Consider the following 25,720-nt stretch of genomic DNA (forward strand, 5'->3'; position numbering starts at 1 on the left):
GAAAGGCAATTTCAGCGCAATGTGGAAACCAAGAAGTGACTGGGAACTGAAATACCAGAGAAGGGAGGGGGCCATGGGGACCGGCAGCTCTTTTAACTTCAGTTATGGGGAGTAGGAGAGGGGATCCAGTGGCCGCTGGAAGGGTGGGGTGAGGGGCAGAGGAACTCTTGGGACTGATTAAAGGCTGATGATTGGAATCCCGTCAAGAGGGAGGGACTGATCTCAGACTGGACTCTGCGATACTGCGGGGGGAAGCGGGGAATGGAGGGTGGAATCAAGGCTTTAGGGAAGTTTGAGTGTTCTGGAGGCGGAACATGGAAAAGGATTTCTCTCTTTTTGTAGAGGCAGCAAAAGTCATCTCCTGACATGGGCGTTACTGGCGGGTGGAGAGGCAATCCGATTGGGAGTGAAAGTTTCGGACTAAGTGACGACCGGTATGATGGCCGCCTGAATGTCGCCTGGCCCGGTGAAGGGCCCCGGCAGGGTTCGTGCATCCGCAGGAGAATGAAGACCTGAGCCGAGGAAGAGGATCCGTTAATAACAACAGGCGGCAGGGCCTCGGACGGAAGGAGCAGCTTCCGTTCTGTTCTGTTCTGAGAGGCACCAAGTGGAGACCCACAGAGCCGAGACAACTCCTCCCAGACAGGAAGAAGTCAGGCAGGCAGAACTGGAGACACGCAGATTTAGCACAACTCCTCCCTGAGCGGGAGAGTCGGGAAGGTTCTCCTCCAGCTGCCGCTCCTGCAGGGACGCGCAGCCCCTCCGCGGAGCGCCGCCGACAGCGCGAGGAGCGCAAGACAGAGCCCGGGGAAGGGTCCCGCGCCCGCCGACCGCAGGAGGCCGGCCGCCCGGCCCGCAGCCCGCCCTCCGCCTCCGGGGGCCAAGCTGGGGCCGCCCCTTCCCGCCGGGCCTCGCCCGGCCTCCGCGCCCAGAAGTCGCTTCCTGCACTCCCGCCGACGCCGTCTGTCCCTGCGCCTCTTTCGCCGCCGACTAGCGCCCCCTGGCCCGACGTCACCGGCGCGTCCGCCAATAAGCTGAGGAGGAACGGGCTGCGGCGCGAAAGTGACCGCTGGAGCAGCCAATGGCCGCGAGGAGAGGGCGGGCGGAGGCGGGAGAGTGAGAGGGGGCGCCCGCGCGCGTGGGGAGCTGCGGGCGGTGCGGGCGGCGCGCGGCGCAGGAGGGAGGGGGCGCGGCGGGGGGGCGGGGGCGCGGCGCGGGCGGCCCCTCCCCCTGCCCAGCTCCGGGCGGGCGCCGAGAGCGGCCGGAGTTTCCGCGCCCGGGAGGGAGATGCGGCCGCCGCTCGGGCTCCTTGCAGGTAACGCGCGGGGCGGCCCCTGCAGGGCCGAGCGGCAGAGCGTGCGGCGAGGCGAGCGGAGTTGAGCGCGGAGCGGACGCGGGGTCCCCGCTGTTGCCGCGCCCCGAGCCCCGCGGGCCGGCTCGGGCCCGGCGGCGGTGCTGCCGGGAGTTGGCTCCAGGACCCGGGCTGCGGCCGGGGCCGGGGTCACGGGGGACACGAGCCTCGAGCGCCGTGCGCCCCGGTGTAAGCTGCACGCGGGACAATGGGCGCGCCGTGGAGGGTGCGCGCTCCGCCCGCCCGTACCCCGGACCCCTGCGCCCCTTCCGCCCCGGGCGGTGGTCACCGCCGCCACCCCTGTCTGCTCCCACTGCGCGGGCGCTCCGTCGCCCCGGGGCGCACCAGGCGCCTGCGGCGCGTCCCCGGAGCGGCCACCTGGCCGCGGGGCTCCGCGCCTGGCCGCCAGCTGGCCGCGGCGCCGGCGATGGCTGGGCACAGCCGGGCCTCTTGGCCGCCTGCCCTGGGTTAAAGGCGGGTCCCCTGCAGCGCCGCCAGTGCCAGCTCCTCCGCGCTGCCTGCCGAGCGCGGCGGCGGGAGAGCCGCGTGCCACCGGCCGGGCTGCCCGGGGCCGCCGAGCTGTCACTTCCCCGCGCGGGTTTGGAGTTTAGGGAAGCCGAGCAGGTGGCGCAGCCGCCGCCTCACCTCCTGCGAACTCCGCGGGGCTTCTGGTCTTGTTGATGTTTTGACTGTGGGCTCTGTGTGTGTGTGTGTGTGTGTGTATGTTTCTTTTTCTTTCTTTCTTTTTTTTAAACCACACACAAAAGAAGGGAGGAGTTAGGAGAAAAAAAAAATCAAGCCAGCGCGCTGTGAATCATCCCACACTGTTATCTCTGGAAGAGAAGATGGATGGGGAGAATTCCTTGAGGAACGATTACAGTAACGACTGCCTGGATCCCCTCCCTGTCCCCTCTCCCGGCAGTCCTGACCATGCCTGGCACACCCCCAGATGGACGTGGGGTGAAGGGATGCCGGCTGACTTCGATGGGAAAATGGCTACAAGCTAGCAAGCTGGAAACTTTCTGGGACCGTGTCACTGTGAATGTCGAACCACACGCAGTCATCCTTGCTGTAGACCCACATGGCTCTCTCCTGTTACTGAATTAAAAAGAGGAGAGGCTGTGGCAACAGGAAGATACTTTGAGTAGCATTTTTTTTTTTTCCAGCTCCGCCTGGCAGAGGAGGGCGGTGCAGATGACAGGCTCGCATACCTTGAGGGCCCCAAGAGAGGAGGGGCCAGTTCAAGCACCCGAGATGCTGGGTCAGAAATGATGGGTGTACTTTACTCAGATTTCCAGAAGCACTGTCTCATCTCAGCCTGGCAGAGGGCAGCTTGCGTTTGGAGGGATTGTTACTGAGGAGGTAGAAAGGTGGGCCAGAGGCCCGCAGGCACTGCCACGGGTGTGGAGGAATATTCTGTAGGAGGTCGCTGGTGCTCACATTTCTGGGTGAACCTTTTAGCTCTAGTCATTCCATTCTTCTTGCCTGCAATCCAAGGCAGCTGTGTCACCTGTCACTGGGTCCCCAGGGTTCATAGCTCTGTGACTTTTGTTCTGGGAGGTGGGGTCCTTGTTTGAGGTCTTTTTAACCATTGATGGTGGTTTGATTTGTTTTAACCCTCATGGTAGAGGCTTCATATTAGAAGTTTTGCGAAACTGAGAATAAAGAGCCTTTTCCTTTGTTCCAAATTCAATTACTTCGAGGGCCAGTTAATTCTGAACAGTCCAAAATGAGCGCAGGAGTCGGGGGTCAGAGCGACGGCTCTGTGCCTGGTCAGATCCACTGTGGACGGAGCCTGAGGTCTAAATGAGTGAGGCTCCCTTCTTTTCACTTCCTATGGTGCATTTACCATCAAGCTACGCGCCAGAGCCAGGGCTCCCAGGCAGGACACCTGGAGGACAGGAAGGGGACAGGGGCAGTCCGAGACCTGTCAAAAGAAAAAGAGAATGTGCGCCTTCCTCTTTCATGGCCTGCGCACCAGAAGAGGTGGAGGGGCGGTCCACCCGTGTCCACCACCTCACTTTGGCAGAACTCCTCTTGAGCACCAAGCCCGCTGGGAGCATCCCAGAATGAGGCCCGTTCATGTTGGAGGAAGTGAGGCTGGGAGCAGGGTCCCTGTTTTACACTGGACATACACCAGACAAGTACACAGTGCCCTGGGCCCATCCAAAGAAGGGCACCCTTTTCTCAGTGATATCAGGACTGGATGGGCTACTGCTGGCCCGGGTTGGGAAGCCCATCCGCAGGAATAAAGAATTGATGGCCCCATCGGTGTTCCCCAGACGAGAGATCAGAGACCAGGCACTGGGAACCAGTTTCTCCAAAATAGTAACAATAATGGAAACTTAATGTTTCCATACATTCTCTCCTCTAATCCTTATGACAACGTCCCAAAGTATGCGGTGGTGCCCTGTTGTGCCGATGAGGAACCGACCTTCGAGTTCTCAAAGGTAGCAAGTCCAAGTCTGCCTGCCTTCAGAGCCCATGCTCTTAACCCCTGGGTGACATTCTGAGAGCTTTGCATAGGTTCCTAGCATTTTGGAGCTTTTATTGCATTTGCTAATCCACAGTATTTTCTGCACTATCCCAGTGTATACATTAGTCATCATGGCTTCAGTGAAAAGGGCATTTTTGAGTATTTTATGGTACAGCAAAGTGGGGAGAACCTTGGTGACTTGGGAGAGAAGCTACAATGAGGAGAAAGGAGGCCAGGAGAAAAGATTAAGGTAGAGGGCGAGGAATGGGGCAGACTCGAGGTTCCCTGATGTCCCTGCAATAGAAGGGGAGATCGTTCTGCGATTGACTCAACCATCCTGGTGATGCTCCAGGAGTCCAGCCCGGCGCACCAGGGCACTGCCGATGTTCGGGTCCACAATCTGCTTTCTGTACATCTGGGCTATTGCCTGAGTACCAAAACGATTCACCTGTATTCCAAATACTCAGAAATGAAAAGTGGGCCAGGACAGTGCATTTAAGAGCACAGATTAGCTCTTGTTTCAGTCTTCTTCCCGAACGGGTATTGGAACCTCACTTCAGCCTTTTGTGAATAATATTCAACTATTCGGGCCTAAGACAGGTAACATCAAGACCAGCTCTGTGACTTTTCATCAGCTTACAGCTCTTGTGCATTTAAAACTGATGTGTTAGGGCACCTGGGTGGCTCAGGCAGTTAAGCATCCAGCTCATGAGCTCAGCTCAGGTCTTGATCTCAGGGTCATGAGTTCAAGCCCCGCATTGGAGCGCAATAGACCCTTACTTAAAACAACAACGAAAACCGATGTATTTTCTTCTACATTAATTTTCCAAATCTAAGAACACTTCTATTCCCTCTGTGTTAAGTCGTGGTATCTTTCTAACGGCATGGTCTTTGTGATTTTTCTTTTTTCACATTTTTGTTTGTTTTGCTTTGCTTTTTTAATAGCAATTCCTTTAGCTGAAATGTAGACACAGTGGTAGGGGCCTGCATGGTGACCTGTGTGGAATTTGCCGCGGTCACTTGGATATCACCAGTGGTCTGTCCTTTCAGTGGAAAACAGAAGGGCAGCAGATAGCCGCTGGACTGTTTCCCCCCAGCATTTGCCGAGAGTGTGAGTTACATTAGGTGGGAGAAGCTTGAGAGACCCGCAGTGAGAGAGATGCAGAGCCTTTCCAGGTTGTAACCTGGACCTCTTTCTGGCACCGGGAAAGGGGCAGTGTTATCAGAGGATGATGTGCCCATTGACTGTTGGATCTTTCTCCACATTTGCTCAGACGAAAGCCTATAGAAAAGATGCCTGTGACCTCAGGTGGCCCGTTTGGCTGACTTCTTATTGATTCCGTCTTCTGGGTATTCCCTTGGAGGCCTAGAAACAAATACATCTAATTTGCCTTCCCAGCCAAGGGCTCTGGGATTCTCTTCCATCTTTGCATGAAAGGACTGGGGGCCGGGTCCCTTCCTAGTGCAGACAATAAGCCAAAATACTAAAGGGGATTTTAAGAAATAGTTCTGTGCCTGTGCTTTTTCCCTTTTTAAAGGAAGTGCTTATAATCATAGTTACCTCCCCTGAGCATTCATTAAAGCCAGGCAGCAGTTCTAAGCACTTTAGATGGGTATTTTGTTCAATGGCAACCACGTAAGGGAGAACAGTTTTCCCCATTGTAGAGGTTAGGAAACTGAGGCCAGGGAGGTTAATTTGTCCAAAGTAACACAGGATTGGAACCTGAGCAGTTTGAGCCAAACAGAATACTGGTAAATACAAACGAAGCACCTGCTGAGGGTGTAGTGGGGATAGGGACAGATCAAATGTGATTTGCAGGGTAGTTTGAAATTCAGGCAAGTTCCAAGGCAGGAAGCTCTCAGGCAGCTCTCACCACTGGGAAGTTGTTATGCTCTGCTGAGTGGCACAGGAAGTGGACTCCAAAAGGACAGGTGACAAGCACAAGACCATAGAACTAATAAATGGCAAGATGGAGAGACAGCCCTTTCTGACTTAAACATTTTGTCTGTTGGGGAAAAAGTTAAAAAATAAGAGTGTGTTCGTAACTTGACTCTTTCATCAACATTGAAGGTCATAGCCTTACCTGGACTAGCTTCCCCTCTTCTCCTTTAAGACTCAGTTCAGTGCTTTCTGGACTAAGGTATTGTCCTTAAGTGTTCTCTCCTTCCTGTCTGTATGTGAACCTCTCACCTGGCCTTCGATCCTGGGCCCTGCCTTGTCATCTGTGTTAAAACTCCTCTCTCTGAATTTTCACCTGAGATGAGTGTCTGAGTTTTGAGAGGCTGTAAGCTCTTTCAGAATAGGCCCATGTTTGGGATGCCTGGGTGGCTCAGTGGGTTAAGCCTCTGCCTTCAGCTCAGGTCATGATCTCAGGGTCCTGGGATTGAGTCCCACATCGGGCTCTCTGCTCAGTGGGGAACCTGTTTCCCCTCTTTCTCTGCCTGTCTCTCTGCCTACTTCTGATTTCTCTCTCTCTCTCTGTCAAATAAATAAATAAAAATCTTAAAAAAAAAAAAGTTTATACCCTAACGCTTGCACGCACACAGACACACACACAAACACACAATGTGCTAAGACCCAGCAAGGAGTTATTTTTTTATTTTTCTTGATTGGAAGAAGCAACATGGTAATTTTTTTTTAACTGGTATAAACTGGTTCAAGGACTATAAAAACAGTTTGCTTTATGGGGTTGATATATACAGGATTCCCCCAAATCAGTGTTTTTTTTTTTCTCAACATAATCCAGTATCAGAAACCCAAGGGCTTCTGGTCTGGTAGGTTGCAGATGGGCCCAGGACAGTTTACATGTGTCCCAGGTGACTGTACTGCCCACAGAAAACCACAACTTGAAGTTTGCAATGATCGCATCCTATAAACTCGCAGTATAGATGGCCGTGTAGTTCTTACTTAAGGAACATGTATGTGTCCACTGCACAAACATTCCTAACAGCATGTTTATGAATATTTGTGTCTTGTCATTTTTCTTGTAGATTTCTAACCAGCATAATGCTGGAGCGAGAGGCTGGCAGCCGGCAGTTTGCAAAATGGCCGAGCTGGACGCGGATTTGGACCACATCCTTCCATCTTCGGTTCTTCCGCCTTTCTGGGCTAAGTTAGTGGTGGGATTTGTTTCCCTCGTGTGTTTCGCACGTAGCTACGATGGAGATTTTGTCTTTGATGACTCAGAAGCTATTGTTAACAATAAGGTTCGTATCATAATTCCTTTCTGGGAAACTTCTGTTAATGAACCATTTGCCTGTTTCTCATTAATAATCAAAGTTTGCGTTGAATAATTCTGTGTTAAACTTTGCTTCCGCGTTTGCCTGGGCCGCCGGAGAGTTCTAGATTTCTCACCCGTCTAGTCGCATCTCCCCAATTTAGGGTCCCTTTTATTGTTGGAAGCAGGGTCTCCAACCTCCGTCTGACCTCAAGCTGTACCCTCCCCACGTGCCGTGTCCAGGGCCCCGGTCTACACATGTATCAGAGAGACCATTTCTCTCAGATTACAAAGCAAGGAAGGGTGTTGCAAGGCATTGCAGACTAAGTATTTCAGGTTTTATGACAGATTTGCAGAATTCTAGGCCACAGCTGTTCTCCCCGCCCCCCCAACCCCAATATGCATTGGCTGCCGTGATGGGCGAATCTGCTCACCTGCCAAGAGGTATGTCCTTAGCAGCGGGCAGCAAGTTGGCGCCTTCTTTGTCCTTTGCAGGCAGCTGCTGGAGGATGAATGTGCTGTCCGCGGGAGCCGCAGTTCCTGCTCATTTCTCATTGGGAGACTCAGATTTGCTGAGTTTGCAAAATCCCAGCTAGTTTTGCTCACCAGTATGTGCTGTATCAGTGCCGGAAAAATGATCTGGTCTTTGGCTAGAGATAGGGAAGAAGTAGGTTGGGGGGAAAAGAAGGAAAAGATTCAAGGGAGCTCAAAGAAAATCAGACTGAGCAACTTGGATGTAGGGAGAGCCCAGAGGAAAAAGAATGAGGACATGGCACCGATTAGAGTCTCTGTGACAACGCAGTCACTCAACAGATGCTTTGTGTGTGTGCTTTAAGCAGGAAAGAGAACCTGGAGGGATATACTGATCTCTTTCTCTCGGGTAGATGCAACTGTCCCAACTCTTTGCAACACAGTGGTCGAATGCTCTTAAAATTGCTCTTTAAAATGCTTTAAAAAAGAATCCAGGGATGACTGGGAGGCCCAGTCAGTTAGGCGGCTGCCTCTGGCTCAGGTCATGATCCCAGCCTCCTGGGATCGAGTCCCGTATCGGGCTCCTTGTTCAGCGCGGAGCCTGCTTCTCCCTCTGCCTGCTCTGCCTGCTGCCCCTCTCTCACTCCCCCTGCTTGTGTTCGTCTCTCAGCTGTGGCTCTCTGTCAAATAAATAAAGATTAAAAAAAAAAAATCCATCAACTCATGGATTCTTCCAAATGAGGAAAAAAAAGTCATTTCATATTGAAAATGTTGAGAAAAATTCTCTGTGGCCAACACGTGTTCTGTGGGGCGAGGGTGGGATGGGACTGGGGGCGACTCGTGCAGGTTTCGTGTTTGTAACATACCGTCTCTACTTGATTTTCTCTCTTTTGATGACACGGACTACAGCATCCTCGATGTTTGTTTTTAATCCAGGATCTTCCCTGGTCATTTTTCTCCAGTTCACCCCTACGTCACCGCAGTGTTCCCTTCTTTTTGAAACTGTGCTTAAAGGCAAGAGTAGCGACACATCTGTAGCTCCCAGCAACTATGTCACATCGGTGGCTTCATTGGTCCTTGTCTTTTCTAACAAGAATATGAGAATATGACTTAATTTTAACACCCGTTCTTCATTTCGTTGAGAGTTTCTTGACTTCTACTTTGACAAAGTGGGGGCTGTCTAGTGTTCCCTTAGGCCATACGTCGAAGAGCCCTGATGGACAAGGAGGGGGAAGGCGCAGGCTCGGTTGTGCGGGGGATGCCCGGGTCTGCGGTCATCATTCTTCCTCCTGCCTGGGCTAAGGCAGATGAAGCCGTTCCGTGGCTCCGCGGCACATTGTCTTGGCAGTGTTCTCTACAGCATCACACTGTGCCCCTTTGTTAGCTCACTAGCCCTCCTTTCTCCCTCTCCTCTCTAATGAAAGGCTCTGCTCTGCTCGTTGGCACGGTGCCCGCAGTAATGGGAAACAGGCTGCTCCGGGGTTGTCGTGGTGTTAAAGACCGCTTTCCAGATGCTTCCTTGTAGTGTTGCGTCGCCTCGTTTTCATCGAGATGAGGATTTTCTTTGAGACAGTGGCGCGAGCAGGAATTTCAGGCACACGTCTTTTCCATAAATCATTGGAGGAAAAACTGACCTTTCTTTCCTTAAGTGCCTGCTGTGTGGAGGCTCCGCCTAATCAAATATTTAGAGCTTCGCTGGTGTTCGTTTTCTGCTCGAATGGAGGGAAAGAGCCTCCGCCCAGCTCCTTCACAAGGGAACTTACTTCTGGGACAATGCAAAAGAAGGTGGACTTCCAGCTTCGGGACTGAGCCCACCGAATTAGCGGGCGGTTCCGAGACCTTCGTGAAATACCCAACCGACCCTCAGAAGAGGGGACAGTACGCTCAAGGGCTCTGAAGCTGACACACAAGGGAAGGAAAATTCACCCTCGGAGTAGGTGTCAGGTGACCAGCTTTGCCTCCGTCACCCAACCGCAAGCCTGGCCCTTCGAGTCAGTAGGCGCTGAGGTCGCGAATCCTTCCCGAGCTCCCCCACGTGCTGGAGACACCGGTTGCTCTTGCTGGCCGGCCAGGTTGGAGGTATTTCTGCCTGAGGCTTTCCCCACCTTGGTTGTCGGAAGCTGCAGAGACTGTCCGGGTTGGATGCAGACTCCCCCTGTTGGAATCGGGAGCTAGTCCCACAAAGAGGGCTGGGCAGCCTCCGCAGGGCGTCCAGCGGTGTGACTTGTGGGTGTGCTTCTGGCTACAGCGCCCCAAATCCGGGACCCCCCCTGGGAGTCTGTGAGCCTTGCCCTCTTCTTTAAAGCATTCCTTTTTTTCTTTTCTTTTTTTTTTTTTGCTTATGTTAATCAGAGTTGATTCTGGTTCGTGCAACAGAGGGCCTTGGCTGATACGCTGTGCTTAGCCTGTCATAATTGCTAGTCCCTAAATTATTTCTCTTTAATTATGCTTTAAAGAGAATATTAACCTTCACTTTTGTTGCTTACTCTGTAGTGCTGTGTCTGCCCCTTCTTATTAGACAGAGTTTAAGCAATTTCGTTTTACATCTATTTTTTTGGAGATTTTATTTATTTATTTATTTGAGAGAAAGGGAGAGAGCATGAGTCGGGGGAGGAACAGAGGGAGAAGAACAGCAGACTCCACGCTGAGCCCGGAGCCCGACGTGGGGCTCCATCTCACAACCCTGAGGTCAGGATCTGAGCCGAAATCAAGAGCCGGACACTTAACTGACTGAGCCACCCAGGCACCCCTAGTTTTACATTTAAATGTTTCTTTAAAAGATGCATTTTTAAACATCCCTACTATAGGACCAAATTAAATTACCTTAATAGTAAGGTAGATACCGTTTTTTAATATTTAGTGATTTTTATCTTGAAAAATTACATGGAAGTTGTTTTATCTTTAAGTTTTCTGTTTAGCTCGTGATCAAAAATAAACAATGTATGCTCGTCCACTCATGTTTTAACTGGGCTAATTTAGAGAAATTATCATATGAATATGAAAGGACTATGCACATTCAACATAGATTAAGCACCTTCTGTATACTCCCCACCTACGCGATGTGGCCCGGCCTCTTTGACCCTCAGTCCGGTGGGGCAGTGTGCCAGGCGCTGTAAGGACAGGGACAAGATGCCCAGAGACCTCTGGAAGGGGAACTGCGTCAGCTGAGGAAGGTCACAGCTCGTTAAGACGTGAAGGATTAAGGTTAAGATGTGAAGGTTAAGGTGGGAGGAACTGGGCTGTAAAGAGCTGAGGGGTAACTGGGGGACACCTGCGCGTGCCCAGCCTTTGGGATGGGCGGCAGCAGGTGCTGGAGTGGAGTTGGGACAAAGGTCAGAGCCTGAGGGAGATGAGCGGGCAGAGCTCGGCAGGGGCCAGAGCACCCTGGGCTGGGGCATCCACATCCGGGCTAGGCTCTGTCCGGGAGGACGGCAGCTACCGTAGTGCTTTAAGCAGGCTAGGGCAGGTGACCCAGTTTGCGTCTTGGAGAGATCAGCCTGGGAAGCGTGTCCCGGGGCGCAGCGGACCCATTGGGAGGCCTGGCAGTGTGGTAGGTGACAGATCATGGCGGTTTGGGCCAGGACGGGTGGGAGAGATGGAGCAGAGGGGAACACGGAGCTCCGGGAAGAGCTCACGGTGAGGGCGGAGACACGGGGTGGGGGAGGGGCCGGGACGCCTTTGTTCAGGATGCCCCCCGCTGTGTTCCCGCAGGACCTCAGAGCGGAGACGCCCCTCGGGGACCTGTGGCATCATGACTTCTGGGGCAGCAGGCTGAGCAGCAACACCAGCCACAAGTCCTACCGTCCGCTGACCGTCCTGACTTTCAGGTGAGGTGTGACTGCGCGGGCGGGGCAGGCTGCTGTGCCAGGCTCGGTGGGATGAGCCTCCGGGTGCGCCGGCGCGGAGCCAGTGGATCCTGGGGGACAACATGGTCTCACTCATAGGCGCTCCAAGAAGTGCGTGCTAATCCCAACTGTTAGGAATAGGTCCCGGGAAGGTGGAGAGAATGCGCGTGAGGACACCTGACTCCAGGGCTGGCTTTGCCAGTGCGGATCCTGAGAGTGGAAGGATACGGAGAAGATGCGCATTGGCCCCTGTGCAAGGATGATGTGCCAACTAGGGCAACGTTCCATATTTTGCACATTCCTTGGAGGCGGGGCCTTTGCTGGTTTACACTGGAGAAACAATGTGAGTCAAGGCAGCTCCTGGCATCTAATGCCATTGTGGGGGGTTTCCACTATGAAAATAATAAGGTAAAAACCTTCCTACTGCTACCAAGTCAGTGTGCAGAAACGAAATCAAGCTAAAAACACTCTCACCCCCCTCCCCATTTGCGCGAGGTAGATGTATTCAGCTCACCAAACCTCCCATTCCCAGCTGTTTCTCGGGTGCACAAGGCCCATGGGAACGGGCCTCTCAGAAGCAGAGAAATGATGAATGGAGCTGCTGGCCAGTGGGCAGCAGGCAGGAGTGAGAATTCCAGACCACAGGAATGTGTTTTGTTGGGCGGAAGGCTGATGGAGGAACGATCAAGGAGTGCCTGTGTGTTTTTTTGGATAAGCAGGTTTCGGGACTATCTTAAACTGGGGTCCCTGGGGGGAGCCAGGACGAATGTGTGCTATGTTACATCGTCTTGGCCTGCAGTCTTGCCTTTTAGCGCTTAAAAAGTCCGTCCAGCTGTCCTTTTGCTTTTCCTCTCCATGTTGTCTCCTGCTCCTCTGAGATACTCTCGGCCTCCACTTTTCCCCCTGCAGTTAACTATGCTCTCACCTTTCTTCAACCTTCCTCGTCAATAGGCATTTTTGATCTTGCTTTCGACAAACTTCCTCTTCCCCCTGGAACACTGTTACTCACCAGCCTTCTTCTTGGGGGGGGGGGGTTGTGTTTTCTCTGGCACGCTTCCCTGCATCTGGTGTGAACCCCCTTCACTTACAGGATCAACTACTATCTGTCTGGAGGCTTCCACCCCATGAGTTTCCACGTGACCAACATCCTCCTGCACGGGGGCATCTCCGTCCTCATGCTGGACGTCTTCTCCGTGCTGCTCGGCGGCCTGCAGTACACCAGTAAAGGCCGGCGGTTGAACCTGGCCCCCAGGTCGTCCCTGCTGGCCGCTCTGCTATTCGCCACGCATCCGGTGCACACGGAGTGTGTAAGTCGTGTCCATCCGTCCGACTGGGGTGTCTGTCCTTGGGTGAGGGCAAGGAGCCTGTCATATGTTGGCTCATTCCCTCAAACAGGCTTCCCTTGAAGAGTCTCATTGCAGTAGAAAGGATACGGGGCTACACCCTGCCCCACACTTGAAATGATTATTTGCGGACCCAACAGGTCTCTCTCATGAAAAATGCCGAGTCCCAAGGGTCGGGGGGAGTTGAGGACTTCGTCATCACCATCTAAGGTAATCTCTGGTGATGCTTCCCATCTCCCTTATATGACCACACTGGAAAGCGTAAATGGAGACTATTGCCCGGTTTGGGGGGTCTAAAGGCCAGAAGCAAGGAACTTGTCTTCAGCAAAGTGTCGGACATAATTTCCCTACCTTCACATGAGCCATCCTGGGGTAGAACTGACAATCTCACACCGAGGAGAGGCCCGCACACTTTGAGTTGCGCTGGGAAGGTGTGGGTCCCACCCCGTGCTGGGGGTTGGTCAGGAGTGCTCCCACCTTCCTTCCCCTCTTCTTTGCTGCCTGCATTCCTCTCCTCCCCTTGGAAGATTTGGCCCAGGAGGCCCAGGTGGCCCAGGTGATGGGGCACAGGCTCCTAACCTGCTGTCCTGCGGGCCACATCTTTATTCCACGGAGCTGCCGCTGAATGTATTTGGTACACATTGTACTGGGATTGCACTAGATGTGTGGGCATTTCAAGAACCACCCAAGGCCTGCTACCATGGATCCCTTTGAAAATGAAAGTCTGCATGTTTGCTAAGTAAAAGATTCGATTTTAGCCATTCATTCTGTGAGCATGAGGTACCCAGTGTAAAATACTACATATTTCTTATTACTTCTCTGCCACAGATTTCTGCATTTCACGTGTATTTAAATCCCCCCATTTAACCAAATGTATTGAGCATCTTGATGTGAATTTCAAAATATTGAACAGAATTCCTGCCTTTAGCGTCTGCTTTTATTAAACTCTGTTCTTCGGTATTAAGGGGATTGTACAGAGTTGTTATCACAACCTTCTCCTAGAATCTTCTCACTTGAGACCTTTTAAAAAAAAATTCTCATGTTTTACTTTAGTAAATTCAGAGGACTGACAATCTGGAAACTGCTATAAAAGATTGATTGTAGACTATTTATATATGACTGTGACCAAATTAGAATTTGTTTCCACATGAGTCCTCCTTATGGCTTAAGTATTTGTTGGGACCCAGAAATAGTGCACACGATTAGAAATAAGGGAATTTCTGGGGGTGCCTGGGTGGCTCAGTGGGTTAAAGCCTCTGCCTTCGGCTCAGGTCATGATCTCAGGGTCCTGGGATCCAGCGGCTCTCTGCTCAGCAGGGAGCCTGCTTCCCTTCCCATCTCTCTCTGCCTGCCTCTCTGCCTGCTTGTAATCTCTGTCTGTTGAATAAATAAATAAATAATCTTTAAAAAAAAAAAAAGAAAGAAAGAAGGGAATTTCTGGCAAAAGTACTGACTTACAGTTTTGGTCCTCATCTAATTTAGTGTGATCTTAAAGCAAAATTAAATAGTTGAATGAATTATTAACCAAAGAAATTTTTCTAAGATTCTGATTTGATTTGATTTGATTTTTAAGTCAGTTTTATTGTTTTGGATTTTTTTTAATTTAATTTAATTTTTTTTTTTTTTTTTTTTTTTTTTTTAGTGTTCCAAAATTCATTGTTTATGCACCACACCCAGTGCTCCATGCAATACCTGCCCTCCATAATACCCACCATCAGGGTCACCCACCCCCCACCCCTCCTCCCCTCCAAACGGCTCAGCTTGTTTCTCAGAGTCCACAGTCTCTCATGGTTCGTCTCCCCCTCCAATTTCCCCCAACTCACTTCTCCTCTCCATCTTCCCATGTCCTCTGTGTTATTCCTTATGCTCCACAAGTAAGCGAAACCATATGATAATTGACTCTCTCTGCTTGACTTATTTCACTCAGCATAATCTCCTCCAGTCCCATCCATGTTGATACAAAAATTGGGTATTCATCCTTTCTGATGGATTTAAATGTTGAGAAGTTAGTTTCTAGAAAAGTTTGAAATGCCAGCAAGTATAACTAGATGTGTGCACACACACCCATGCCCCAGTTAATGCAATCTGGGAACATATTCACCCTAAAATTCTACATTCGAAATATTTAAAAAGAAGCTAAGGAAAGTCTAGCTATAGGAGAGAAGGGAATACTTGAGAAAAATCTCTTCACCTCATGTACCCTCCATTCCATCAGTCATTGAAACTCAAATTATAAGAAAAAATTATGGGTGATTAAAAATTAGCATCCTTTTTTTTGAGATTTTAATTATTTATTTGAGAGAAAGCAAGCGCACGAGCAGGGGGAGAGGGAGAAGCAGACTCCCCTCTGAGCGGGGAGCCCAACGCAGGGCTCAGTCCTAGGACCCTGAAATCATGACCTGAGCAGAGGTCAGAGCTTAACTGATTGAGCCACCCAAGTACCCCCAAGTTAGCATTCTTTTTTTTTTTTTAGATTTTATTTATTTATTTGACAGAGAGAGAGATCACAAGTAGGCAGAGACGCAGGCAGAGAGAGAGGAGGAAGCAGGCTCTCTGCTGAGCAGACAGCCTGATGTGGGGCTCAATCCCAGGACCCTGAGATCATGACCTGAGCCGAAGGCAGAGGCTTTAACCCACTGAGCCACCCAGGCGCCCCCTAGGTTAGCATTCTTAAAACAAGTAATTTGCACGTTCATCATTCATTGTTCTGGCAAATAGGGAGTGTTCAGTTTCCTCCTATCTCACCCCCCTGTAAGGCCCCATTCTACATTGAACCCAGCTTTAGAAATAAGCAAAAAGCAGGACCCAAGGAGTTAGGTGGAAGGAGAGCCCTTTGAAGCCCCCAGCCCCGTGCTGGGGGAGTAGCCCTGGGCTGTGGACTCTGGACCAGGGCCCTCCCTGCCGCCCCCAAACTAAACGGTGGTCTAGTATGGGGACGGGGGTTGGATGGTTATTGTGCTTCTCTTTACGTTTACTAAGGGAGAGCAGTGGCAGCGGGGGCCCCTCCAGGTTTTAGTAATATACATTTCTTTGTACTAAATTCATGTGTTTTGTGCCTTTATACCTTCTTGATATTAGCATTGAGAATGTTTTTGTCCACTGCATATAAGAACCTGAATTTCCCAGTCTTCTAGGATGTCCAGCCCCCGATTCTGCCCGTTATTAAGGGGGTCCTGGGATATGGGACTTGCCGCTTTAAAACTGGGACAGTCCCAGGCAAACCATGGTGCGTTGGTCAGGTCCCCAGTGGGTGATGAAATAATTATAATTAGTGTTTTTTGTTTTCAACTGACATGTCTCTCATTTTCAAGTATGCCACCCCACATCACTCTGGGGTATTTGTAGGCCTATAAGCCTAGGTATTAGGGAAAGGAGGAGAGCTAAGGGAGAGGGTTGCCTGGCCCTTTGTGGCCATCAGAATGGAGACCCCAAGGACACCAGTGCCACCGTAGGTTTTCCTTTTCCTCAGAGTATTGGTGGGATTTTGGGTTGCCTGGATTTGGTATCAAAGAGGGAAACGCGGGCCTCCTTAGGGGTTCCGTGGGTGGCATTCACAGGCTGGATTCATCAGCTCCTTCAATCTTAACGATCATGGGACACCTTGCATGGCCACACACACTGCTGTCAGAAATGAGAGATCAGAATGGATTCACCTCCAGCGTTTTACAGCTAGCCAGGGTAGTGGGAAATCATTGCTCAAAGGCATTCTCTTTAGCCACTGCTTGTCTACAACAGTTGCGAATCGAATATAAATATAGTAATTTTCATGTGAATTATATTATTCTGTTACATCCATTATAGCTTAGTCTTTATTCTGTCCCACATTTCATGTCCTTTAAGAAAAGATCAACTTGGGGCACCTGGGTGGCTCAGTGGGTTAAGCCTCTGCTTTCAGCTCAGGTCATGATCTCGGGGTCCTGGGATCGAGCCCCGCATCGGGCTCTCTGCTCAGCAGGGAACCTACTTCCCACCCCACCTCTGCCTGCCTCTCTGCCTACTTGTGATCTCTCTCTCTGTTAAATAAATAAAAAATCTTAAAAAAAAAAAAAAAGAAAGAAAGAAAAGATAAACTTACCGGCATTAGAGTAATACCTACAGAATCCCAAGAACGTGGGACGTGGCACGTGTCACATCCAAGTGCTGGTTACCAAAGCGTGCCACGTAGGCCAGACCCACGCTCCTGAATGGGATTCTCGGTCTTTCTCTGCCAGGAGATGTTTGGAGAACAGTTACCAGATGTGACGTGAGACACAGATTTTACATTGCTTTGTTATCACTAAGGTAAAAAAGTTATCACTAAGGTAAAGAAGTTGTGGCAGAAAGAAATGGGAGACATATTATTCTGTCTTCGTCTTCCTTCTCAGTCATGTGTGAAGCGTTCTGCTTTCCAGGTTAATCCCCCCACGAGTCGGTTTTGGTCTTGAAAGGAGCAACGGTGGCAGGGGTGGCTCTGCATGGTTGTCCCTGTACCTTTTTCTCTTTGCCTGGTGACTTTTCACATTTCTTTCCCACCTTTCCTGCAAGTTTCCAGTCACATTTTCTTTGCTCAATATTCTGCCCTTCAAGCTGCTAGCATTTTCTGTTGAAAATCCACTTGGGGGACATCAGCACCAGTGTCTGGGCTCTAGGGTGCAGGGTGCTGTGGTGGGGCTCCTGCTCCCAGAACAGGCAGCAGTACAATCACGTCCATCCCACTTTCTTGGAAGCAGCTAACCCAAGTCTTAGTCCAAAGAGGGGAAAGAAAAACCGATTGGAAGATAAGACCACAGGACTATTGCACAGTTATTTTAATAGATGGCAGAATCTAATATGGTTTTTGCCTTTCGTTTCTAAGAAATTTGTTATGTTTCCTAAGTTTAGGATTTAAAAAAAAATTTTTTTTTAATGTAAATCTTTTTTTCTTCTCCTTTTTTCAAGGTTGCTGGTGTCGTCGGCCGTGCAGACCTCCTGGGGGCCCTGTTCTTCCTGTTATCTTTCCTTGGCTACTGTAAAGCGTTTAGAGAAAGTAAGCATGATGTTTACCTTCTTAATTTTGAGATGGGAAATTATCCATGCATATAATTTTATCATTTTAAGAGAATGTGGGCCAAAAGGTCTCTCTTCAGATAAGTGTTTACTCCGTTGCGTTTTTAATAATACAAAGTTCATACATTAGCATTCACACGGGAGCCTTCTAGCGTGGTGAGACCAAGAGTTTCTGCTGTTTCCTAAAGCAGCTGTGATCGATTTTTGTCATTATATTTGCAGCAAAATTGCAGGGGGAGAAACACTTTTGTTTATTCTTTATTAAAACCTCTCCGTGAGGGAAATAGAAAAAAGTCTAAAGTGAACAAACAGCGATGGGTGTGGACCTGGATTATGAAATTCTTGGTTTTGTCATTGGCGCGGTATTAATACGTACAAAGAAAGTCCTCGTTGCTGGAGTTCCAACGGCTCATTGAGTGTGTGTGTCGGGGCGGGGGGTGTGGAGGAATGGCCTGGAGCGGCCCAGCAGGTGCGTTGACTGCGATGCAGCAGAATCCCCGTATGACTGTGCTCGGTGCATGGATTCCCGTCAGCCCCAAGTCAAGTCAGACCTTCCTAGTCGCTTTATCGTAGACACTGGATGCGAGGAATTCAGCGTATGTACCTGTCATGCCTGCGAGCTCCAGCAGAAGTTCTCCATTCAGTTTCTGTTGTCTGAGGAAGTCAGAGGCATGTGGACTGCAGAGCTCTCCTCGCACCTCGCAGTCAGTGATCGCTGTTTGCGGGGAGAGGCAAGTGGGATGACTTCTTCTGGAACGTTGGAGTGGAGCCTTTTAAACAGGAGTGCGTGGGCCTTGGCCTGCTTGAGGCTTTTCCAGAGTTTCTCAAAGCTCAGGTGTGCTCTAGGCTGCCAGGCCTTTCAGAGAATTGTCATATACTAATATATGTACTTCGGTTTCTTCCATAAATAATCTCTCATTGATACTGCAGAGCAGAACGCTCATTCCGAATTCTGTGTCCTGGCACTGATGAAGTGGAAATCTCAGGGTTAGTAAACACAGGGACCCCGGGGCCAAGTCCAACCCGCCACCCCTTCGCATGTGGCCTGCAAGCTACGAATGAGTTGTTTTTTCCAAATCCGCATTGAGCCATTACTACCTAACTTAATGGCCACTGCAGCAAATTTTAATAATGATTTTTACATGTTTTTTCACCATTAGAAAAAATGGGGCCGTTTCTTTTTCTCCCATAATTCAATTTCCACAATACCTCGCAACCCTGAGTATTACAAAAGAAAGTCGAAAAAAAAATCACATTTTATAGATCTTAAATTCATCTTCAGCATTTAGCTCAAAGGTTTCCCCATCCTCAAGAAATGAGTCTCCTACTAAACTCATCCGCTAAAAGTTCTGTCCCAGGGGTGAGAAGACAGTCTTGGCTAGCCCGTGGTCATTCTTTTCTCGTTTTTCCTAGCCAGTTAGGGCTGAACGGCCTCCGGTGGAAGGCTCGGACTGGACAGAGGAGGGACACAGGGTCTCATTTTCGCCGGCACGAGGTGACACCTGAAGTCTGATGGGAGACCGGACCTGGAGAGCCTTGAGGGAAGGGTCCGGGCTCCGGAGCCTGTGCCGGAAGAGCAGGAGGGGGCAGGGGTGGACGCTCGCCATTCTCGGGGCGCTTGTGCGTCTTTTTGTGAGCTTGCTTCATTTTCCTCCGCATCTTCTTGTCCGTCACCATTCCCGGTCCTCCTATGCCGTGTGCCGAGGGATGCACAGGAGGCAGGCCGGGAGCAGGTGCGGGGCGAGGACCGCGGGGCTGGCATTCTGGGTACCCCGGTTGTGGCGCCAGAAGGGGAGCCGCTGGGGGAGTTGCACAGGGGCGCGGAGGACCGGCAGGATTGCAGGCGGGGGTGGGCAGGGCGGGAGCCCCCCGGGATGGGGCGCCGGCCGCCGGGCATGGGGGTTCCGCACATTCCAGTGTTTCCCCGGCCTGCGCTTGACCCGTCCTCAGCTGTCTGATTTTCTACACTTTTAAATGGTGGGGAAATAAAAAAACGGTAATAACATTTTGTGACATACAAAAACTTACATGAAGTTCAGATTCCGGGGTCTGTCCATAAAGTGTTGTTGAACCAGGCACACCCATGGCTTTCCACGTTGTCTGGGCCTCTTGGCCCTGCCGGGGCGGAGTTTCGCAGCGTTCATGTGCCCACGTGGGCCCGCTGCCTTAAAGCCTGAGTCGCTTCCTGCCGCGTCCTATGCAAGGTTTGCAAGGCTCCGAGACAGGTGATTCCCAGGGTAGCTGTCACCGTCTGAGGGGTTCCAGAACTTTTTTCTGGATTGACTAATCGGGGTTTCCAGCAGTTTTTACTTAGGAACGTAGAAGACTTCGCTGTTAATGTAATAGCTGCCATTTCTTGACCATCTACTGGCACATGGGTACGCAGGTGTATTTATAGTTTCTCATTTAATTATGGAACAATCTCTAAAGTAGGTGGAGTTACTTTCCCATTTTCCAGATGTAGGACTCACAGTTGCAGTAACTTTTGGGGGCTCACATAGTTGTTTATAGCAGAACTGGGTTCACACTGGGGTCTAACTCACTGGATTCTAACTCATTTCAAAGCCAAGGCCAACTGCCTTGGGCTGTTCTCCTTCCCTGTACTCATTGGTCCAATGAGGCAAAGCTTTTCAAAACCATCTTTACAAATAACCGGGAGGGGGGCACCTGTGTGGCTCGGTCGGTTGGGCATCCGACTCTTGATTTCATCTCGGGTCATGATCTCAAGGTCGTGAGATAGAGCCCCGTGTCGGGCTCTATGCTCAGCGGGAGTCAGCTTGGGAATCTCTCTCCCTCTCCCCCCCTCTACTCCCCCCACATGCACTTGCTCTCTCTCTCTCTCTCTCTTAAATAAATAAACAAACCAGGAGACGCATTCAATTCTGTTAACAAATTGTTAAAATATTAGGCATGATAATGTCATCACAGGTGTATTTTAAAAACAATCCTTTTCTCTTAGAGACACAGGCTGAAGTATTTATAGATGAAATGGAATAATGTCTGGGATTTGCTTCACAGTAACCTGAGAGGGGGCAGGAAGCATGTTGCCAGACTTGCCAGAAGTCAATAATTATTTAAGCTAAGTTAGGGGACATAAAAGTCACTATAGCGACGTTTCCCCCTTATTTTTATTGTGGTAAAATATACTGAACATAAAAGTGCCCATTTTAACCATTTTTCAGTGTACCAGTTGAGCACACTAAATACATTCCCCTTGTTCTGTAACCGTTACCACTGTCCATGTCCAGAACTTTTTCATCTTGAAAAACTGAAACTCTGTACCCATTAAACAGTGACTCCCCATCCCCCTTCCCCTAGCCCCTGGCGACCACCAGTCTGCTTTCTGTCCAGAATGTAATTGTTCTAGGTACCTCATTTAAGTGGAATCATACAGTAGTTGTCCTTTTGTGTCTGGTTTATTTCACCGAGCGTAACAGCCTCAAGGTTCTCTATGCCGTAGCGTGTGTCAGAATTTCTGTCAAGGCTGAATAATTCCACTACCGCATCTCATTTTTCTGTTTATCTGTCGGTGCATCTGGGTTGTTTCTATCTTTTGGCTACTGTGAATAATGCTGCTTTGAACATTGGTGTACCCAATAGGCTTCTTTTTAACCCTTAGTTTTTTTCTACGAAAAGATTTAGGCAAGGTTGTAAACTCTTCTAGCACAGGCTGTGTTGTTTGGATGTTCTAGGTATTTATAGTTATCTACCTTGAACATCCATCTAGAAACTCTCCATAGTTTCCGGGGGTGGACTGGGGAGGGCCTATGAGGTTTTTCATTCACGGTGCCCCCTCCCTCCCATCCTATACAGGCTGGACATGGGGCAGATTGTCTCAGAGCACCTGTGCTCTCAAACCAACAGCTCTGCTAAGACACATACCAAGGGTGACCCCAGTGGCCCCAGACTGTACCAGACTCCCTCAGAAGTTGGTCACACCCAGCCACACTCTGCACCCCCTTTTGTTACCATTATTTTATCATACTGAGATGAAACCATCAATTTCCTTCTGACTCCCTGTGTTTCTGATACAGCAGAGAGGTTGGGGACAGCTCAATAGAACAGCTTCCAGGACAGAGAATATTGGTAGTGACTTTTCTTCCTGGAGACTGAAAGCTAACTTAGCAAGAAGGCATGTCCACCTCTTCCTGGGTTGAGACCCCCCCTACCTGTCATGATCATAAAATTCCTGAGGACACATGGCCCCAGGGATCTGGTGGGGGAGGAGGGGGGATGGAGGAGTACACCTGCCCTAGCCTCATAGCACATTCGGCACCATCATGTGGCTCTTCCATGAGACTGGATCTGAGTGGGAGTGCGAGTAGGGGTAGGGGTGTCCATTACTCACTGTTGTTTTGGTTTATTTTTTTATTTTATTTATTTGAGAGAGAAAGAGAAAGAGCAGCAGGAAGGGGGAGAGAGAAAATCAGGTTCCCCGCTAAGCAGGGACAACTCCCAGCCCCGCCGATGTGGAACACAGTCCCAGGACCCTGGATCATGACCTGAGCCGAAGGCAGGTGATTAACCCACAGAGCCACTCAGGCGCCCCTACTAATCACTCTTTTGCTCATTACAGATGGTGCTACTTCATGTTCTTCAATGGGCAGATCTGAATTTGCAATTACAGAGGATAATAATTTATCAGTTGTATTTTTCTGAAAGAAAATTAGAAATTAAATCCATTGGCCTTTCCCCAAGACAACTCTGAAGTTTCTTGAAGAATCATTTTATTAATTTTAACACATCCCTCCCTTAAAGAATCTATTCCTTGTCCTGAATGCATGTCAAAGACATCAGAAGTGTTTTTTGAAGAAAATCCTCAATGTTGATAGATTTAACATGCGGGACATATAATTTAGGAGATAGAATAAAACTTCTCACTACTTCTAAAGATTACTTTGGTGAAATAATGAAAAACTATCAGGAGACTAAAAGTTCTTCTGTCAAGTGAATGGATACAGTTATTAGCCTCCTTTAATGTGGACTATTCTTGCAGAATGGAGTAAAACTAAAGATATCGTACAGTCTTTTCTTGGTTCCTTTAGCATTGACCCTTTTTTTTTTTTTAAGCGGTATGTTTGAGAGAGAGAGAGCGTGAGCACAAGCGCTCACGGAGAGGGATCCAGGGAGAGTAAGAAGCAGGCTCCCCACTGAGCAGAGAGCCCCATGCGGAGCTCGAATCCAGAACCCCAGGATCTTGACCTGAGCTGAAGGCAGATGCTTAATCAACTGAGCCCCCCAGACATGCCTAGTACTGACCTTTTTGTTTCACAATGTACATATTTTGATATATGCATCCGTTTTGAATTCCTTTGTAAATTACAAAATTATTTCCAAGAGCCATCTTTACAGAAGATACATTTTTTAATAAAGCCTTTGGGAGCTAATACCGAAGGTAAAAGTGCTCTAATATGCGATGGCGTTTCAACGAATACATTGATGCTTGAGAAACTGGTGCAGTATATTCCCGTCCTAATGGAACTATGTTAACTGTAGTAGCAAGGTGACCTTTCTTCTTCGGTCTGGTAGCATTCTTTTGACATTTATATGTTTGCTTTAAAACTGGAAGGAGATTGTTGGGCCTTTAATGTGATGTGTGTAAATGTTTTCGAGAAAGTTAACCGGGAAATATTTAATGTTTGCACACAGCTAGCAGTAGCAGATGTGGCTTCCGCGGAGAGCCTTTTAATATGAATAGATTTTCATTAGGTTGAAGTTACTTAGAACAGAAGACAAATGGACCAATTAGGAGGTCTTCAAAGAAGTGCTGACCTCTTGCCTACAGCAGCCCCCAACACACACACCTTCCCGGGATCTGTTTCCCGGTTCACTTGAACCCCCCTTCAGGAAAAGGAAAGAATAGATTAAAATGAAGCCTGTGGCCCTGATTCCAGACTGGAATGGTGTTTTACAGTCCCTGTCAGCTTACTCAGTCATCAGAAAATGTAAAGCTAGGAGGTTGCCCCTCTCCAAGCATCCAGCCTCGGGGTCTCAACCCTGAGAGTTATTGGTCTTTTGTGTCCTCTCTGTCCTCTGCATCACCTGCCCAGGTAGGCTTTGAGTTACAGATCATGATCATTTTTTTCCTTGTGAGTTTAAAGAAGGTGGTTGAAAACACCCACCCCTCAGTCAGCACTCTCCATCATTCTGAGTTGGTTTCCACTGCTCTTTCCAGTTCCCACGTATTGTTTTCACACCACAGAGTATGGAGGGCAGGATTGAATTCTGCCTCCCAAGTTCCTTGCAGGTCTGGAGGTACCGAGCAACACGGATTTGAAAAAGAAGCTTACACTGAGTTATTAGCTTGCTTGGGGGAAGCCCCGCATCTGAAACAGACAGCAGTTCTGTGATTCCCTTCTCCCCACGTGGCTCTGTGCCCTGAGCCCCACCTGCTGGACTGGGGAGCAGGCAGAGCAGGACAGGACAGGACACGGTGACTGGATGGCACCCCCCATCCCCCCCACCCCACCCCATGTTCTGCTCATATCAGACAGTCCCCTTTGCTCTGCCAGTCTCCCTTCCCCTCCTGTCTCCCAGATGCCCATTTGCTTCATTATCCACACTACCCCCCGCCACCAGGACTGGTGCCCATGGGGTCTGCTAGAGCCTTTCCTAGTCTCTGTTGACCAAGACAACAGTATGGTTTCAGCCACTTTTCTGCGTTTCAGATTTTCCATACTGCTCATTAAACATAATAGAATAGAAAGTACTTCTTGTTTGTGGAGAACAACTCTCTGGAATAATCCTTACACATCATGTTAAGGTTCAACTTCATGCCTACGGTGGCTAAGAGTCTTTTTAAAGAGGAGCATATTTTCATACACTAATAATAACATCGCAGGGAAGAAACAGGCAGAGTCCTAAATGTAAAGTATTTCTGTAGGGCATCCATGATAACACTTCTTCTGATTCTGTTCCAAGCTAACATCAGTTTTGGTCATTCATTCTTTCACCAGTAATTAACCAAACATTGAGGGTGTCCTTTCTACCAGCTCCTGTGTCCTGAGTTGGGCATACAAAAACTAGAAAGGAACAGTCTGGGCCTCAAAGGGCTTACAGTCTAGTATACGTTGATTAAAATAAAGCTGTCAGTATTCACAATGCTCAAGAAGCAGAATGTTCTGGTTTTCCATACTTCCTTGTTAACTTTTTCCTTCCTGTACTCACCTTGCAGCGGGCACTCAGTAAGTACTCCCTCCTTGTCATAGCGCATTTATGCAGAATTGATGGCTGTGGCCTTTGTACTGTTAATTTTTTTTTCTGTTTCTCTTGGAAGGTGCATTTTTTTCTTTTCTTTAATTGAGATATAATGGACATCTCACATTTTATTGGTTTTGTGTATACAAAATAGTGATTCAGTGTTTGCAGATATTGCGAAATGATCACAATAAATGTAGTTGGCATCCATCACCATATATAGTTAACACATTTCTTGTGATGAGAACTTTTAAGATCAACTCTCTTAGCAACTTTCAAATATGCAACAGTGTTGTTACCTCTGGGTACCATGCTGCGCATTTCATCCCCAGGATTTGTAACTTTTTGGAATTTTTACCTTTTAGCTGCCCACCTTCACCCTCCTCTGGCAAACACCAGTCTGTTCTATCTATGAGTTTGGTTTTTAATTCTACATCTAAGTCAGATCTCGCAGTATTTGTTTTTCTCTATCTGACTTACTTAACTTAGCAGAATGCCTTCAGGGTCCAAACATGTTGCAAATGGAAGGATTTCCTTCTTTTTTATATCTGAGTAATATTCCATTCTGTTTATTCTGTGCATATATACCTATATGTACACACAGTATATATTTTATATGTATATACTATATATTTCATAGTACAGTGATTTATACTCTATATCTTATAGTATAATACTATACTGTGGTATTATATACTGTAGTGTAATATGCTATATGATGGTATTACATGGTACATAGTAATATACCATGTTATATAGTATATCATGTGTATATACATATATAGTATATAGTA

General features: G+C 49.0%; 1 protein-coding gene across 2 annotated transcripts in view; it reads left to right on the forward strand.

Moving 5' to 3' along the window:
- The first annotated feature begins 1,180 nt into the window (after window positions 1-1,180).
- TMTC4 (transmembrane O-mannosyltransferase targeting cadherins 4) overlaps window positions 1,181-25,720 on the forward strand; it is a 61,992-nt gene continuing 37,452 nt past the window's right edge. For both annotated transcript variants that reach the window (XM_080799759.1, XM_080799760.1), the window contains exons 1-5: window positions 1,181-1,315; window positions 6,819-7,034; window positions 11,228-11,343; window positions 12,452-12,668; window positions 17,622-17,709. In XM_080799759.1, the coding sequence (XP_080655885.1) occupies window positions 6,873-7,034; window positions 11,228-11,343; window positions 12,452-12,668; window positions 17,622-17,709 (583 nt within the window). In that variant the 5' untranslated portion in view covers window positions 1,181-1,315; window positions 6,819-6,872. The remainder of the gene's footprint in view (window positions 1,316-6,818; window positions 7,035-11,227; window positions 11,344-12,451; window positions 12,669-17,621; window positions 17,710-25,720) is intronic.

This window comes from Martes martes, assembly GCF_963455335.1.
Source record: "Martes martes genome assembly, chromosome: 3".
NCBI lineage: Eukaryota > Metazoa > Chordata > Mammalia > Carnivora > Mustelidae > Martes > Martes martes.